The sequence below is a fragment of the Paramormyrops kingsleyae genome, unplaced genomic scaffold, assembly GCF_048594095.1.
Source record: "Paramormyrops kingsleyae isolate MSU_618 unplaced genomic scaffold, PKINGS_0.4 ups29, whole genome shotgun sequence".
NCBI lineage: Eukaryota > Metazoa > Chordata > Actinopteri > Osteoglossiformes > Mormyridae > Paramormyrops > Paramormyrops kingsleyae.
The window spans coordinates 31,928-48,434 of NW_027325967.1; the positions used below are offsets into that span (position 1 = coordinate 31,928).

Sequence of the window (16,507 nt, forward strand, 5' to 3'; positions counted from 1 at the left end):
CTGTGAGAATCCAAATACTATCTACAACTTCATAGAGTATGATACTCAATGCAGCCTCTGCAAATGTTTCCAGAATCTAGCCGGGGCAATTTCTTCTGATGTAGCAGCAGATCTCCATCATGATCTCCAAACTGCAGCTGACAGTGTGTGAGGAGTAGGAGAGAGATCTCTACTCAGTACCACTGTAATGAGAGACACTCACCTGTGAGCCCAGCAATGAGAAGAAACAGGAGCATCAGAGGATCCATACGTGTGTGTGTCACTGAGCCCAGATCTGTGGAGACTGACACTCACTTCCTCATCCTCTGTACCTTCACTGTCTCTGTCGTTTCTATTCTCACACACAGCAGGCAGAGTGAAGGGGGAGTGGACACTTTAAACAGGAAGTGACAAAACCACAAGGCTGAATGTTTAGCGCTTCAGCAAGACATAACATCCATCCATCCATCCATCTTCTATACCTGCTTATTCTGTGCAGGATCCTGATGGCCCACAGTCTATCCTGGAAGCTATGGCATAAGGCCGGGAATAACCCAGGATGGGGCAGCAACCCACTGCAGGGCAAACACATCATTCACACACATGCACACTGTTAGGAATGGCTGAGGCCTGAGACTTCAGGAACCAGAGAAGGCCATGGAGTTCCAAAACGTGCAAAAATTTATTGTCCTTGTTCACAAAAGTGCACAAATACACAGTATTAACAACAACAAAATCTCAATCAAACAGGCTATACCCTAGCAGACCCTGGATCCATAACAACAATCTTTTAGCCCATTCTCCAGGGTTTATATAGATTTCTTAACCCCTCTCCTTAGGACAACTAATCTAACAATTATCATCCTCAAAACAATACATCCCACATACACAATTCTAAAACACACTATCCAAAACCACAATTTTATTCAAATTTATTCATAAAACCAACAAAGGCTAAAATATCAATTTTATTGTAATGTGCAAAAATCCCCTCCCCAACCACTTGGTTTAACCCAACAAATTGTGAACACCCTTCCCCTCCAAAATCACACAATTGTAATGGAAACACCCAGCTGGATAATCCTGGATCGAATCCATATCTACTACAAGGTAGAAGGAAAATACCAAAATATCATTTATAAGATATCCGCATCATGATCATCACTATGTTTAACTTAACATCGCGCCGACATAGTGGGAATATGGGCTCAAATGTTCGATGGTGATGTTTGTGCAACAGAGATGTTTGCCGATGGATTTTCAAGCACCGCGGAGATATAGTGCTAATGCATGTGTGCTCTCTGGGTACTTATATTACTTGCCTTTATCCATTAATATTTTCACGCAAGACAAAGGTAACGAGTCCGTTGAAATTTCAGTACCTTGCGTTTTTTAATTTGAAATGGTAATTAGTTACATTACTCCTTACAGACAAAAGTAGTGGGATTACAGTAAAGCGTTACTACCAACATTGCTAGGTAGCTAGGTTTGCTAATGCTAAGGTTAGCAGTGCAGCCTTATGCTACTTCCTCTCGCAAGATAAGACAGCCTTACTGTCACTGTGCAAATACAATAAGATGTCTTTGGAGTAGGGATGTTCATTTCGGTTAATTTTCCCAACCGACAACCGCCGTTCGTTAACCGAACATTAATCCTTAACCGATCGGTTTAGAACATTAAATTGGAATTGAATTAAATCAGAACTGAAGAGTGTCTGATTAAATATGCGAACTTTTTTTCAGTTTTATTTTAACATGTGCGAACAACAACACACAGAACATATAAAAAACAGAATCTGGATTCACACGTCGTCAAATTTTCATGCACCTGCAGCGTTTCCGACAACAGACAAAAACTAATTAATATACAGTCGACCCTCGCCACTTTGCGCTTCGACTTAAGCGGATATTCATTAAAAAGTTGATCGAGACAGTAAAAATCTACTTTTTGAGCGCTTGGCTGTGTGAAATTACAGTAAGAGTAAAATCTTTCCGTGCCACGGGCATATGCCACTCGACATGTCACCGCTACGTGCGCATGGCAGTGGCAGCTGCCACTCCACATGCCACCGCTACGTGCGCATGGCACTCGACATGTCACCGCTACGTGCGCATGGCAGTGGCAGCTGCCACTCCACATGCCACCGCTACGTGCGCATGGCACTCGACATGTCACCGCTACGTGCGCATGGCAGTGGCAGCTGCCACTCCACATGCCACCGCTACGTGCGCATGGCACTCGACATGTCACCGCTACGTGCGCATGGCAGTGGCAGCTGCCACTCCACATGCCACCGCTACGTGCGCATGGCACTCGACATCTCACCGCTACGTGCGCATGGCAGTGGCAGCTGCCACTCCACATCTCACCGCTACGTGCGCATGGCACTCGACATGTCACCGCTACGTGCGCATGGCAGTGGCAGCTGCCACTCCACATGCCACCGCTACGTGCTCATGGCACTCGACATGTCACCGCTGCGTGCACATGGCACTGGCAGCTGCCACTCCACATGTCACCGCTACGTGCACATGGCACTGGCATCTGCCACTCGCACGTCACTGGTACCAGTACAGCAGCTGCCACTGATATGTGCGTCTGTCATCGGTCTCAACGCGACTATACACGTCTGTATACGCCACTGGACTAGAATCCCTGAAACCTACGAAATACCTCGGACGCACCTCTCGTGGAGCCCCCCCCCCCCCACACACACACACACACAAACTGCCCGCCCCCTCATCAGCGCCAATCAACACTTATTGTTTTACAAATGAAAGCGAGTTTCACGGTTTCAACCTCGGGTCTGCACAGAAACGTCTTTCTAACAGTGTGGTCTGAGGAATCGTAAAATACATGTAGCCTATATTATAATCAGTGAGAAAAAATAAGTGCAGGAACTCTAATTTTCCGTCATTTGACATTTGTGCGGTGAAAAAAAAAATCAAGTCTTTAGGATGTGTTGGTTCAAAAACTATTTTAATTTAATAATTCTTCCAAGCAATAACCTATAGGCATAGGCTACTTTTTTCTAATTCGCAAATGGAATACTGAAAACCATTAAAACAACATGAACCAGACCAGTGTGATACTTGTAGGCCTAACAATAGACTAGGGCTAAAGCTGATGCGATTGGTTGGGACTCAGTGGATGCTATATGATAGGGCACTGTCGTGGCTCGTGGGTAATGTAGTCTTTTATCGGTCTTGTGATATTGTCTATTCTCGGGCCTCTGTCGCTGCGTCGGATCAGTTTCAGTAAGTACCGGAACGCAGAAAAAAGTGGCGGAACCCAAAAGACGAAAATACAGAAGTTCCGGAACTGCGTTCTGCTGCGTTCTGGCCCACTTCAAGCACTGATTATAATTAATTGAATTTGAAATACAATTGAATCCCCATTTCTCGATTCAGCAATTGCGATTTCAGTTTCCCGAAAGTATTTGAAAGAATAAATAAATGCATTTGCTTACTGTCTGTAACAATCGGTGCTAATCTCTTTTTCAGTTTTAAAGTTCGATCAGGGCTAAAAGACGAATTAATTCATGTATGTCGTTAAAATTACCCTGGCATGACATTAATGCGATATATGCATTATAAATGTGCCGACAGACAAAGCATTTTTATAAGTAATGAAGAAAAATATGGAACTTGCAACTTAGAATTTGTAAAAACTGTATGAAGTCCAAGCACACAAAAGACTACTGATTACTATCTCAATCTCTTATGAGATGGCACAATGCGCTTTGCACGTAAACACTGATGACGCTACCTTCGAAAAAGATTGCGCAGGTATGAGCACACGAAATACTATAAATTACCAGTAAGGGTCAGTCCCAAAAAGGCAGCTGGCAGGGGGAAGTGACGTCACAGGCACCCGTCAAGGCAGGTAGCGGCAGCTGCCACTCCGTCACAGGCACCCGTCAAGGCAGGTAGCGGCAGCTGCCACTTCTGTCCGTCGCTAGTGGCGCTAAACAGTGACAGGAGCCGTTCGGGAACAGTGCCTGCCGGTAGTGGGAGGTCTAGTGGCAGGTGCCGTTCAGATACAGTAGAGAGGCACCTACCAACCGCTCATGGAAGTAAACCAGAGATTCTGTGAATCGGCTAGGATAAACTGGGATACGGAAATAAATTGAGGACTTGTTTAATCGTTGTATGACTATGCATGATGTTATTGTTGTTGATTGCAAAACTCTTCATTGTCATATTTGAGAAGACAATGATTGTACTGTTTATATTTATTATATTATATTTATTTATTTTACAATGTAATAATATTTCTTATTACATTGAAACATCTCTAGGTACTATTGTTATTTGGTATGTACATTATTTAATTTCCTCAACTTCTATAGCTAAGGAAGCTTTGTATAAAATTACGTTAAAATTCCTGCATTTAGTTGTACTATTTATAATTATAATATTCACAAAATGATCATTAAGCCGATGTACAGAATCTCTGGTTTAGGCTACTTCCAGGAGTGGCGGGTAGGTGCCTCTCTACTGTATCTGAACGGCACCTGCCACTAGACCTGCCACTGGACCTGCCACGGGACCTGCCACTAGACCTGCCACTACCGGCAGGCACTGTTCCCGAACGGATCCTGTCACTGTTTAGCGCCACTAGCGACGGACAGAAGTGGCAGCTGCCACTAAGAACTGGCACGTCACTTCCTCCTGCCAGCTGCCGTTTCAAGACTGAACCCCCTAAGTAAATTACTCCGGACGTGTGTGCAGTTATGTATTGGATAATTCATGATGTACTTGTGAAACAGGATGGGCAGTTATGAGCACACAAAAGTGCTAATTACTAGAAACATATTGCGGTCTAAGTATATTACGGTACAATAAAAAAGACTTTCGCGTTCATCATTTATTTTTGATCATAGAAATGCAAATAGGGAACATTATAGAGGTCTTATTAAAGAAGTGGTTGGTGTGATTATATATATCGTGTTTCTTGTCACTTTATTTCTGTCACTTTAGGTTGCTGTTACTATATATTAAAAGCAACATAGTATTATAATTTAGATTGAAACGTATTGCTTAATTTAGCCTTGACAGTAGTCTTAATATTAATGACAATTTTAATTTTCTTGATCTCCTTTGGTTGTTTAATAGTAATTTGAGAGAATGTTGTGACAGATGCATACAGAGAATACCAGATCAAATGACTAGTGTACAAATGAACGGTGTAGGAAATGGGGTCGTTATAGGCCTCTGAATTTGTAAAATTTGATAAAACACTGGTGCTTAAGGTATGAACAGAAAAATGGGTGAGGGATAATTAAAAATAAAGGGGTATTCAGAAACAATTTAAACTTTATGCAGATTTGCAAATAGTTGGTGTAACTAGGCTACATAAAACAATGTATTGAAATGTGACCAAAAACAAACAATACTCAAGGACATAAACAAATGTCAAAGATAACATGCGTGTGAATTCCCATCTCGACAAAAATACATAGAAAAACGAATGTTTTTATATAGTCTCCGACAATATTGGGTAATTTACAAGTGCTCTGAAAGCTTATTCCTGCTAATCCTCTGCTAACCTCCGAAGTTACAAAAAATACAGTGCCCACCACCACGCAAAATGACCCACCATGCAGTCATTTTCGCCGCGCGCACCTCTGCGAGTATAAACCAAGCTTTAAGTGGTGACAGTCGCACGTAGCGGTGACAGGTCGAATGACAGCCGATATGTGAAGACACCAGGTCAAGTGACAGGTTCCTATGGCGGTGCCCGGTCCCCTGAAATGCGCAGATGGCCGTGCCGGGTCGGTTGCCATGCGCATATAACAATGAAACATCGAGTGCCATGCTCATGTAGTAGTGACATGTTGAGTGGCAGCTGCCACTGCCATGCACACGTAGCGGTGAGATGTGGAGTGCCATGCGCACGTAGCGGTGAGATGTGGAGTGGCAGCTGCCACTGCCATGCGCACGTAGCGGTGAGATGTCGAGTGCCATGCGCACGTAGCGGTGGCATGTGGAGTGGCAGCTGCCACTGCCATGCGCACGTAGCGGTGAGATGTCGAGTGCCATGCGCACGTAGCGGTGACATGTCGAGTGGCAGCTGCCACTGCCATGCGCACGTAGCGGTGACATGTCGAGTGCCATGCGCACGTAGCGGTGAGATGTGGAGTGGCAGCTGCCACTGCCATGCGCACGTAGCGGTGAGATGTCGAGTGCCATGCGCACGTAGCGGTGGCATGTGGAGTGGCAGCTGCCACTGCCATGCGCACGTAGCGGTGACATGTCGAGTGCCATGCGCACGTAGCGGTGACATGTCGAGTGGCAGCTGCCACTGCCATGCGCACGTAGCGGTGACATGTCGAGTGCCATGCGCACGTAGCGGTGACATGTCGAGTGGCATATGCCCGTGGCACGGAAAGATTTTACTCCCTCTGTGAAATTACTGGCTATCCTATCCTCTTCCTATCCGGCCCACTGATTGGCTCAGTTTCACGCTTGTTGCTTTCTCTCATACACGCGTCTACGTCATTATGCATCGGAACCGTCTTTGCTGTTGTAAGTGTTTTTGGGGGGTCCGGCAAGATGGGGGTCGAATTGGTCGCACTGTTTTGTTAAGGAAAGTTAAAAGTGTGTCACAGTCAGCGATGTTGAATAATATAGTTGCATAATTCTGTTATCAGGTGTATATAGTTATTTATACGATATTTTACAATTCTTTTGGTTATACTGACAATTATATCTCGGAACCTGTGAGAATTTAATATGGATGGAAACGCGACGGTTGAATCGTGTGTGGCGGAAAAAATGGAGATAGTTACCATCAAAGATAAGAGAGTGATTCAAGACACACACTCCTATTCCTGCGGGGCTTACAAGGAAAGTAATGGAGCCTGTGACTCAAGTCCCAATACACCGGATAAAAAACTCTCTAAGAAAGCGCGCAAAGAACAGATGCAAGTACGTTCTGAACCATTTTTGGCCGACTTACAAGACAATATCATTCGCGTCATCACTGCCAAAATCAACGAAAGAGCGGACCAAACTGATGAAGCTGTTAAACACAACACACTGCAAATTGAGGGTCTTAAAAAATCCTTGGACTTTTGTCATCAAGAAGTGGTAGACCTAAAAAAAGAAAATGCTACGATGAAACTGAGAGTTGAACAAATGCAAAAGAAACTTTTTGAAGTGGAGCAAAAGGCGAATGATACTGATCGATATAGTCGGCGGTACAATCTTCGTCTATATGGAGTAGTTGAAGAACGCGATGAAAACATCAAGTCTAAGGTTAAAGAGTTTTGCAGCGCAGCAGTTCCTGGAAGTGAGGGTGAAGCAATCGTGGCAGCAGTGGATGTGGTTCATCGCATCGGCAGAATAGACGGCAGTGGGAAAAAGCAGTTTCCAAGGCAAGTGATCGTCAGATTTGCGTCTAGATCGGCTAGAGATGCTTTTTGGAAAGGCTCCAAGAACAACGAGTTACTCAAAAACAAAGGTGTTCAAGTGAAAGAAGACCTAACAGCTGATGACAGGGCAGCGCGCGCTCGTCTGTGGCCGTTTGTAGAAAAGGCTAGGAAAAATGGAGAAAGAGCTTACCTGGTAGGGAACAAAGCATTTGTGAATGGAAAAGAAATTAAAGGATGAACACCCTTTACGAATATTTAAAGACTCCAGCCAGTAACTGGTAAAGCTGTTGAATCCGTGTATCATTCGTCCTTTCCATTTTCAATTGATAAATGAAAATCAAAAAATGAAAATCTGATTGTTTTTTTTGTTATTTGATTTTAAATCAGAAACGAAAAATGAAAATTGTCTTGTATTTCATATTTTAAAATTTCGTTTTGGATCAAAAATACAAAATTGAAAAGGGTCCACACAACAGAATCTGTTTTAAATATTTAATTGCTGGGTTGTGCGTCACCCGGAAATTGTTATTTTTTGCGAGCTACTGTTTCAGTGAGCTAGCGAGCAGGCGGCCCATCACGACTCACGAGCCATTTCCAACCGTTATTCATCAAACATGGATAGTTATGTGCTGTTCAGGGGAACAAAACGGCTGACTCTAAAAGAAGACATGATCACCGAAAAAATAAGCAGGATCTTCCAGGTAATGGACTCTTATGTAGCTTCCCTAAATATTTTTGTCTTAAATTGCACGTGTTCTGTACTTTAAACCACGCAACATGTGCAAAAATTTGTTTTTAATTAGGCTACTTCGTACTTTTTTAAAGGTTCGTCCACTCAGTCTTTATATTACCGATGATTCCAATGTGGCCGTATTTCCGGCAAGTGATGGGCACTTCAGCACTTGTGACCTGATGTTAAGGGGTCATTACGAAGTGCATGGGGAGAGCTGTGATGCCGAGGAGGTACCCGGGCCCGTACCATACAACCCCACCCGCTTTTCCTTCCACCGACCGCCGAGTGCAGCTGCGGGCTCAGCGGCGAGACCTTCTTCAAGAGCTACAGTGGCAAAGGCATACCAAAGGTGACTGTTGTAGATTAGATACTTTAATTATCATGAAAGAAGTTAAGATGTGGAGTAGCTTGTACACATAAAAACGCAGAGACACAAATACTAAAAAAATATATTTTGAAAATACGTCTGTAGTTCCATGTCAGCAATCTTCTCCTGTGTACATTAAAAGGCTTGATGGCCCTGGGGACAACAGATCTCCTTAGATTAACTCTCAAAACAAAGGATAGTGGCCACAATCTTGCCTAGCATGTATTCATATGTGACTGCTGCATTTGCCAACAAATTTGTAATTTCTTGAAACTGCGACAATTACTCAACTACGTATTGTGATAGAAGTGTTAAAAGTACTGCTTTAATAACAGCCATCTTTATCCATCTGTATCCAAACAGTGTTAGTAAATAAAATAAATAAAATAAAATAAAAAAATCTTAATATAAAAGTTATGGCCAAAATTGCAGTGAACTGGCCACCGTCAACACTATCAAACTATTATGTGCATATGATTGGATCAGATTAATACGAGTTTATGAATGTGTATGTAGCATTTTCCTGCTATAGAAATTAAAGATTACAGTTTTTAACTACTTGCCATATTCCTGGATTGTCCCAAGAAATTTGTTTTTTTTTTTTTTTTTGTTCAACTAAAATATTTTTTGCTTTCAGGACCATCTTCATTGCTGACCTTGTGGATGGAAAATTAGAAACAAGCCGAGCCCTGACGGTGAGGTTCTCTGAATTTGAGGCTTCTGTCATGGGAATCACCAGTAAAGTGAATGAGGCCCTCGAACAAGAGGACTCCGTCATCCTTACTGATGGACAGGGTAACAAAATCTTGGAAACAGAAGGAACCAGAGGTAAGTTTGAAATTTTATAGCCATAAGGTTTTAAGAAAAACTACAAAATTTTATCAGAAAAATATACTTAATTAATGTACAATTAAATAATCTACTTCACTTGCAGGATCAGCATTTTGGAGGCAAAATGCAAGGAAAGTCTTGGCTGTGAAGGTGGAGGATTTCTTGCAGTTACAAGGAAATAAGAAAAGGAGGCTGAGGTATATAAACTGTATTTTCATTACTGTCTGACCAACTTTTTTCCTGGCTTGCTTACTTCTGTCAGCTGCATGTGTGCAGTATATTAGGATATTCTAGGAAGTGAGGACTTGCATTATTGTGATACTTTTTGCCAAAATAAGCCCTTCTAGTTTCTGCTATTTCCATTGCATTAGTTGGGATCACTATTGTTCGTCTGCTTAAATTAAATGAGTTTGGGTGACAGATCAATGTAAGTTGCAACAATACTTATTACATTTAGAATTGTTAAAATAAAATGACAATTAACATGACAACAGGACTAAAAAACTTGCAGATTTTATTTAAACAAAGGAAATAACTTTGAGAGAACAAATTGCAATGTTTTTTGCTTATTTTTTTTCAGTCGACGAGATGATAATGGCCTTGATGCTGTGTTTGATAAAATTGAGGAGGTGGTCCTGGCATCACAAGGACTTCAGGAGGTGTCAACAACAATGAAGGAGTTGATGGAGCTGGCCAGTTCCAACCGCAGAGTTTCCCTGGCAGCAGCTGAAGCAGCAACTATTAAAGATGCCTTTGCCTGTCTTATCTGCAAAGGTAATTGAAAAAAAAATCTTCTACATGCAAATTTCAGTGCAACTCATATACTGAAGTTAATTTCAGAAGCACTTTTCATACAAAGATTGCAAATCAGTGCATTCCTGATTAAAATAACCCCACACAAACCACATTCCCATCCCTCCCCCATAGATCAGGTACACCCCCTCTCCGTGACTCAGCTCCTATACAAATACATACTTAAGAGTAGAATTATTTCCCACCTTCTGGTATTAGTCAGGACATGTGCAGCTGAATTTTGTAGAAGCTGTGAACCTGAGATACTGCTTTTAGGAAGACCAGAAAGAAGGGCATTACAGTTGTCAATTCTACAGGTGATAAAAGCATGCATTAGTGTCTGTGTTGGAACAGTTACTTAGACAGTAAATTTTTTGTTCATTTACAATTGTTTTTATCAAATTTGCAGGTCCTTTGGTTGAGCCCATTGTTTCTTCATGCTGCCAAAGCCTTGTTGGTTGCAGAAGCTGCATCGATGAGTGTAAGAGAAATTCAGTGTTTTGCCCAAAATGTCGAGCCGATGACTTCCACATGAACACACAAAGACTAACTGGACTGTCTGATGCACTGGCTGCTCTGGGCAACATTTTGTGGCAGTAAAGGTGGTTAGTATGCCATTGGGCTGTTTTCAGCAGAGTTCAATGTTAATGTCAAAGTTCAATGTTATGCATTCAAAGCACTTTAGACTGTAAAATGTTTGCAAAAGATTTGAGAAGTTACTTTTATTTGTAAGATGCTGCAAGAGCCAAACTACCTGATTTTTACACAATTTTATGTGGAATGGTTTTACTGTTTTTTTAATTAAGTCAGATTCACATATGTTTACTGTAATGTTCCCACATTTCCTGTAAATGCTTGCAACTTAAGCACTGTTGGGTTTTTTTTTCCAACAAAGACTAATCTGTTCTTTGTGTTACAAAAATTGTTTACATTTTATAGCATAGGAATTATGTTCTGACAAATCTGAGGTCCACACTTAAATGGAACTAGTTAAAGGAAAACAGTATGTACAGTAGGATTTTTCATTGCTGCTGACTTTTTACCTCTGTTTTTGTACCTTAGTGAGGTTGAAATAAAAGTTCAAAGCAATAAAACTTTCTCCTTTATTGTCTATCCTACAACTTAGAAGTATGATAGTTGTGTATCACTGATCAATATCTACAGCCATAGACCAAATGCTCTATTTATTCAGCTGCTAGAGAACACCAATGTTTGTGAGGAAACACCGCTAAAACACTCAGATGCTAAACATCCATCCATTCATTATCTACACCCCTCTTTCCTGTGCAGGGCTGTGGGGGGCTGGTGCCTATCACCAGCAATGATTGGGCGAAAGGCAGGATACACCCTTCACAGCTCACCAGTCCATCACTGAACTCTATACACACTCAAACATATCTTACAGTTAAACGTATTAGGGAGATTAAGGCATCTTGGAAAGGAGCATAGTCATTGTTCACTACATGATTAAAAAGAAGAGAAATGTCAGGGTACATCTCTGCAAAGATTTCTTCTGCATGGCATCTATCTTCTTCAGATGAAAAGGGGTCAGTTCCAAAGGTAGACACCCATGTCAGGGAAGATCCCAGCTCCTGCTCATACAGGTTTGCCACGACAGAGGCACATGGCAGCAGCTCCTCTGAGACTTCAGCTCGACATCTGTTTGCAGCCAGTTCATTAGGAATTCCACGTCCTAATTTTTAAAAAAATCAAAACAAGACTGTTTATTTTTGCTGTATTTTCAAGTTTACATTTTAAATCTAATACATTTAAATATTGTGTTTAGCATACCTGGGATCCTGTGTGCATTCCATGACTGGACCACTCTGTCAAGTCCAATTTGACTCACTTGAGATGTCAGGTTTGATATGCAGAATTTTGTTAGGTTGTCCTCCATGTTCACAACCTCTTGGTCTAGTAGGTGCACCAGAGCCTGTTTCAGGGGGTAGTTCACACGGTTGTTCACCTCTGGCCACAACCTTTCCACTCGAAGGTTCTGTTGATTACAAGTCCAAATCATTTTTTTCACATAAAATATGACAGCAGAAACAAGTTAACAGGAAGATTAGATTATTGACATATTTGGAAATAGTACATTTTCAGTGTTAAAGGAACAACTACATTTTTTTTTTTTTAAACCTGGACCTTATAGCATGTAATATGTTCATTTACTCACCCTGGTATTTGTAGTCCTCTGGGAGATTTTGTAGATCTATCCACGATCAGCGTCTATCCATTTAATGGGAGTGGTACAGGCATCAACAAAACAGCCTCTAAATAAGGCCTTATTTGCCACAAAACCTCTTCCTTTTGAAATTTATGAATTTCTTATGAATTGCTAACACTATTCCTCTTAATTCTGAGCATGTCTGGGGTCTTTTACAACCATTTAGTAAAACTACGCTGGCACTCCACTTGCCGGCACTTTCAGTGATGTCATGGCTGCATACCACCTGAGTTGTAGTCTGAGCAGAACTTTCACTCTGTGCTCCATTTGATGGTCGGAAAATTTGGAAATTGGAAACAAGCAAACATGGACCATGTTGGTATTTGCATTAGCAAGTTCTGTGTAACTGACAGCTGTTGTCAAACACAGAGTGAAAGTTCTGCTCAGACTGCAACCAAGATGGTCTAAGGTCATGACGTCACTGAAAGTGCCAGCTAGTGTAGCCGAGCTAGTTTTATTTAACAGCTGTAAAAGTCCCCGGATGATAACATCTAAAGCTCCTCCAAGACGCTTCAAAATAACAGAGGAATAGTGCTAGCGATTCATAACAAAACATTGGCAAAATGAAGATTTGTGGCAGACAATGTCTTATTTACAGGCCGCACTTACTCTGCCTGGACAACTCCCATTATATCAATCAATCAAACTTTATTTATGAAGCGCTTTTCAAACTACATGGCTTCTCAAAGGGCTTTACAGATTAAAATGACCCCACAAAAATCACCCTTCCCAAACCCAAAATAAAAACATCGTCACAGCTATACCTCCCCCCCCCCCACCCCCCAAAATCAACCCAACCCAACCCCCATGCACACACACACATAAAAGCAACAGTAAACAAAAGCAACAAGGGGCTGAGTACAGATGAGAATGAGTTCCTATATTTGATTTCGTATTACCAAGCACTCACCCTTGTTGATGTGGTTTGGAGATATGGTGGCCTGCTGAGGTTGTGCCTATATTGTGACAGCTTTTCTTGCACGTAAAGACACAGGAAAAACTCCCTGCCATGGTCAACTCTGACTTGGTCCCACATGCCATGCTTCACAACTGCAGGTCTGGAAGAAACAATGTTCACTTGACTAAATGGACTTTAACAGATTACAGAGAAAGATGTATATACTTACAAGACATACAGGGGAGGAATGAATTATGACAAATTTTTAAGGTGGTAGTTATTGCTTACCTGTATATTTCCTCGTAAATGACAAGGTTGTTTTTTACTGGCATTGTGGAATGTGCAACAATCTTGCTGCTGTAGCCATCAACGGCCAAGACATGTGTTGCACCAAACATTACAAGCTTTTCATTCTGGTCCAGATGAAGTTTATGACCCATGTATTCAGCATGATAGGGAGCTGGATTTAAATTTCGAGCACCCTGTGTAAAAATAAAAATAATTTAAATTAATGCAAACTCTCAGACTAATAATGGCTCACAACGTTCAGGGAATGGTTTTTAATGACAGAACACTTATTTACAAACATAACTTGTAGAAAAAAATGTGTATTAAGCATTGTATTGTAGTTTTATGTCATTATCCTTTCCTTTGGTCCAAGAAGTTATTACTATTAATAAAATTAATAGTTAAAAGGCAACACCTCCCCAGCAGAAACAAATAACTTAGCTTAAATGTCAGTCTCAAATGACTTTTAGTGTCAATCTGGAAATATTTAAGAGCAAATGGTTAAAGATTAAAGGTTCAAGTTCATGCAGTGGCTTCAGAAAATCACAATAAATAACAGAATGGTGACAGATCACCTCTTCAAAATACCGTTTCTTACAGGTTACACATATCATCTGCTTTGCCCAATTTACAATCCTTAAAATATCTGGTGAGAAGGGAGATGGTTAAAGTTTCTAAAGAATAATAAGCAAAAGAAGACTGAATGATCCTGGTGGGTTACCCAATAAAAAATAAACATAGTTTTGAATGAAATATCTCTGAAAACCACGATTCCTGTCTGGTTTCTCCCACCAATGAGTATAGTTTTCTCAGCTCGCCTAATCTCTTAACTGTGAAGACAGTACATCGTCATCATCATCATCATCATCATCCCTGCTCTAGCCTCTGGTATTATGTCTCCTCCCTGACTCTGGTCTTTAGTATTGTGGTGTTAAAGAAAAATAAGAATGTGACAGAATTTTGACAGAATTAGGAGGAATAACAGCTATATTGCTGTGGAAATTATCCTTCTTAGTCCGACTTATTCCATAGATATTTTTTCTCAGCTTTTCACCTGTCAGACCCTCCCTGACCTCTGACCTGGCTGTGTTTATTGTAGCAATAAATATTTATTTCAAATATGTGAAAAGCAGCAGTAAAGTTCTGTACAGAAATATAAAAAAAGGGTTTATTCATAGCATGAACTATAACTAGCAAGGGATGTGTCGTAGATAAAAATTAGTGCTGTTAATCAGTTTAACATAATATATTGACATGTATTACCTACTAGTCATCCTACCTGACGCCGGAATTCATGGTATGGCTGATGGAGCTCCTTCAGGAATCTTCCGACCCGACCTTCTCCTGCATGAAGCCCCATTGATGCCAGATAGCCAGTCATGAACTTCCGGCCATACGATGGTCCAGTCTGTCACGGAATTGTCACATTATTAAAGGAAATATTTGCTAAATAAGCGGTGGGAATCGAAATATACACTTACTTCGTAAATCGACCGAGCCAAAATCCTCTCTAATGCTGCGTCTGCCAAAAGTCGTTTTCTCTTTAGGTCGTGTCCAGCACAAAATCTTCTGACGCTTCTTTCCGAGCAGTCTACGATATTCATCTGCTTCAGTGTGCAGGAAATTTCTGCGTGTGTCATACCAGTTTTGAACAACTCCATGATTAATGTGGAGTGTGGCTCCAGCGCTGCCATAGTGTTGCTAACTTTTTTCTTTTTTTAAAAGCTTTATTAACAATTATAGCGTTATACAATACACAAGCCCGCCTATTTGCTCGCAGAACAATTTCCGGGTGACGCACAACCCAGCAATTAAATATCAAAAACAGATTCTGTTGTGTGGACCCTTTTCAATTTTGTATTTTTGATCCAAAACGAAATTTTAAAATAGGAAATACAAGACAATTTTCATTTTTCGTTTCTGATTTAAAATCAAATAACAAAAAAAACAATCAGATTTTCATTTTTTGATTTTCATTTATCAATTGAAAATGGAAAGGACGAATGATACACGGATTCTGTTGGTCACTGTTTCTATATTTACGGCTGAAGTCAAAAAAAAAAAAAAGGAGTTCAACGTTATAGTTGATAATTGCAACGAGTATAATATGTGACATACTATGTTTGTACTAAGTGCACTTGGAATACGTTAAACTTTTACTTTGTTATTGTTCATGTCAATTTCAATTTTTTCTATTAATGCCAGAGGTATAAGAAACCAACTGAAAAGGAAATCTTTATTTTTGTATTGTCAAAGCAAAGGTGCAGACTTTTATTTTATTCAAGAGTCTCATGCTTGTGAAGCAGATGTAACGTTCTGGAGAAGTCAGTGGGGAAGTGAAGTTTGGTTCTCATTTGGTTCTAACAAATCCGCAGGGGTGGTTATATTAAAAGGTAAATTCAAAGGACACATTCACAGTAAGCAATCAGATACTGAAGGAAGATGGATAATTCTACATGTTAGTATTGATTTCTCACAATTCATTATAGTAAATGTTTATGCCACAAATAATAAGCAGAAAAATAATAATCTATTCTTAACAATTGAGGGTAAAATTGAGCAACTGTGTTCTAAATTTCCCTGTGCAGTGATTATTTGGGGTGGAGACTTTAATACAGTTATGGATGAAGAAATAGACCGATGGCCCCCAAAAAGAAAGGAAAAAACGTGTGTACTAAAAAATATATGTACAAGATTGGATCTTTTAGATATCTGGAGATATATTTACCCACAGCAAAGAATGTATACCTGGGCTAATAATGATTTGACTAAACAATCTCGTATTGATTTTTGGTTAATCTCTGCAAATAGTGCTAATGATGTTAAACTAGTGGGAATTGAAGTTTCAGTGTTAACAGATCATAAAGCTATCGTGATTAATATCAATAAAGATGCTGCAAGTCTGACTGGTCCCAAAACGAATTATTGGAAATTAAACAAATCCCTATTAAAGAATGAATTATTTAAAAATAATATTGCTAAAATTATAGAGAAATATTGGAAAAGGGCATGTG

General features: G+C 40.5%; 2 protein-coding genes across 6 annotated transcripts; one reads left to right on the plus strand and one right to left on the minus strand.

Annotated features, from left to right (window-relative positions):
- Nucleotides 1–300: 300 nt before the first annotated feature.
- LOC140584000 (uncharacterized) lies at nt 301–11,174 on the plus strand. Of its 3 annotated transcripts, XM_072707980.1 has the most exons (7): nt 301–1,089; nt 7,259–8,058; nt 8,183–8,439; nt 9,095–9,285; nt 9,392–9,485; nt 9,869–10,062; nt 10,490–11,174. In XM_072707980.1, the coding sequence occupies exons 2-7, from the start codon at nt 7,972–7,974 to the stop codon at nt 10,678–10,680; spliced, it is 1,014 nt and encodes a 337-aa protein (XP_072564081.1). In that variant the 5' UTR covers nt 301–1,089; nt 7,259–7,971; the 3' UTR covers nt 10,681–11,174. The 3 variants fall into 3 exon arrangements, 2 of the variants coding, with proteins under 2 accessions (XP_072564081.1, XP_072564080.1); XR_011986051.1 differs by lacking the exon at nt 301–1,089 and having other exon boundaries at nt 6,302–8,058; nt 8,278–8,439; XM_072707979.1 differs by lacking the exon at nt 301–1,089 and having other exon boundaries at nt 6,303–8,058.
- Nucleotides 11,160–15,546, minus strand: LOC140583999 (uncharacterized). Of its 3 annotated transcripts, none has more exons than XM_072707977.1 (6): nt 14,975–15,545; nt 14,773–14,877; nt 13,494–13,687; nt 13,218–13,365; nt 11,872–12,076; nt 11,160–11,773 (listed from the first exon to the last, which is right to left on the minus strand). In XM_072707977.1, exons 1-6 carry the CDS (start codon nt 15,185–15,187, stop codon nt 11,469–11,471), a joined length of 1,170 nt encoding a protein of 389 aa, XP_072564078.1. In that variant the 5' UTR covers nt 15,188–15,545; the 3' UTR covers nt 11,160–11,468. The 3 variants fall into 3 exon arrangements, with proteins under 3 accessions (XP_072564078.1, XP_072564077.1, XP_072564079.1); XM_072707976.1 differs by having other exon boundaries at nt 14,773–14,901; XM_072707978.1 differs by lacking the exon at nt 11,160–11,773 and adding an exon at nt 12,257–12,309 and having other exon boundaries at nt 11,942–12,076; nt 14,773–14,901; nt 14,975–15,546.
- Between the last annotated feature and the right edge of the window lie 961 nt (nt 15,547–16,507).

Excerpts from the sequence above, each read along its gene's own strand:
- LOC140584000 (XM_072707980.1), top strand. The coding sequence starts at position 7,972 with ATGGATAGTTATGTGCTGTTCAGGGGAACAAAACGGCTGACTCTAAAA. Across the intron at positions 9,286-9,391 it reads GGAAACAGAAGGAACCAGAG|GATCAGCATTTTGGAGGCAA; the intron begins GTAAGTTTGAAA and ends CTTCACTTGCAG. Across the intron at positions 10,063-10,489 it reads TGCCTGTCTTATCTGCAAAG|GTCCTTTGGTTGAGCCCATT; the intron begins GTAATTGAAAAA and ends TCAAATTTGCAG.
- LOC140583999 (XM_072707976.1), bottom strand. The coding sequence starts at position 15,187 with ATGGCAGCGCTGGAGCCACACTCCACATTAATCATGGAGTTGTTCAAA. Across the intron at positions 13,366-13,493 it reads ATTTACGAGGAAATATACAG|ACCTGCAGTTGTGAAGCATG; the intron begins GTAAGCAATAAC and ends TGTTTCTTCCAG. Across the intron at positions 11,774-11,871 it reads GAATGCACACAGGATCCCAG|GACGTGGAATTCCTAATGAA; the intron begins GTATGCTAAACA and ends TTTAAAAATTAG.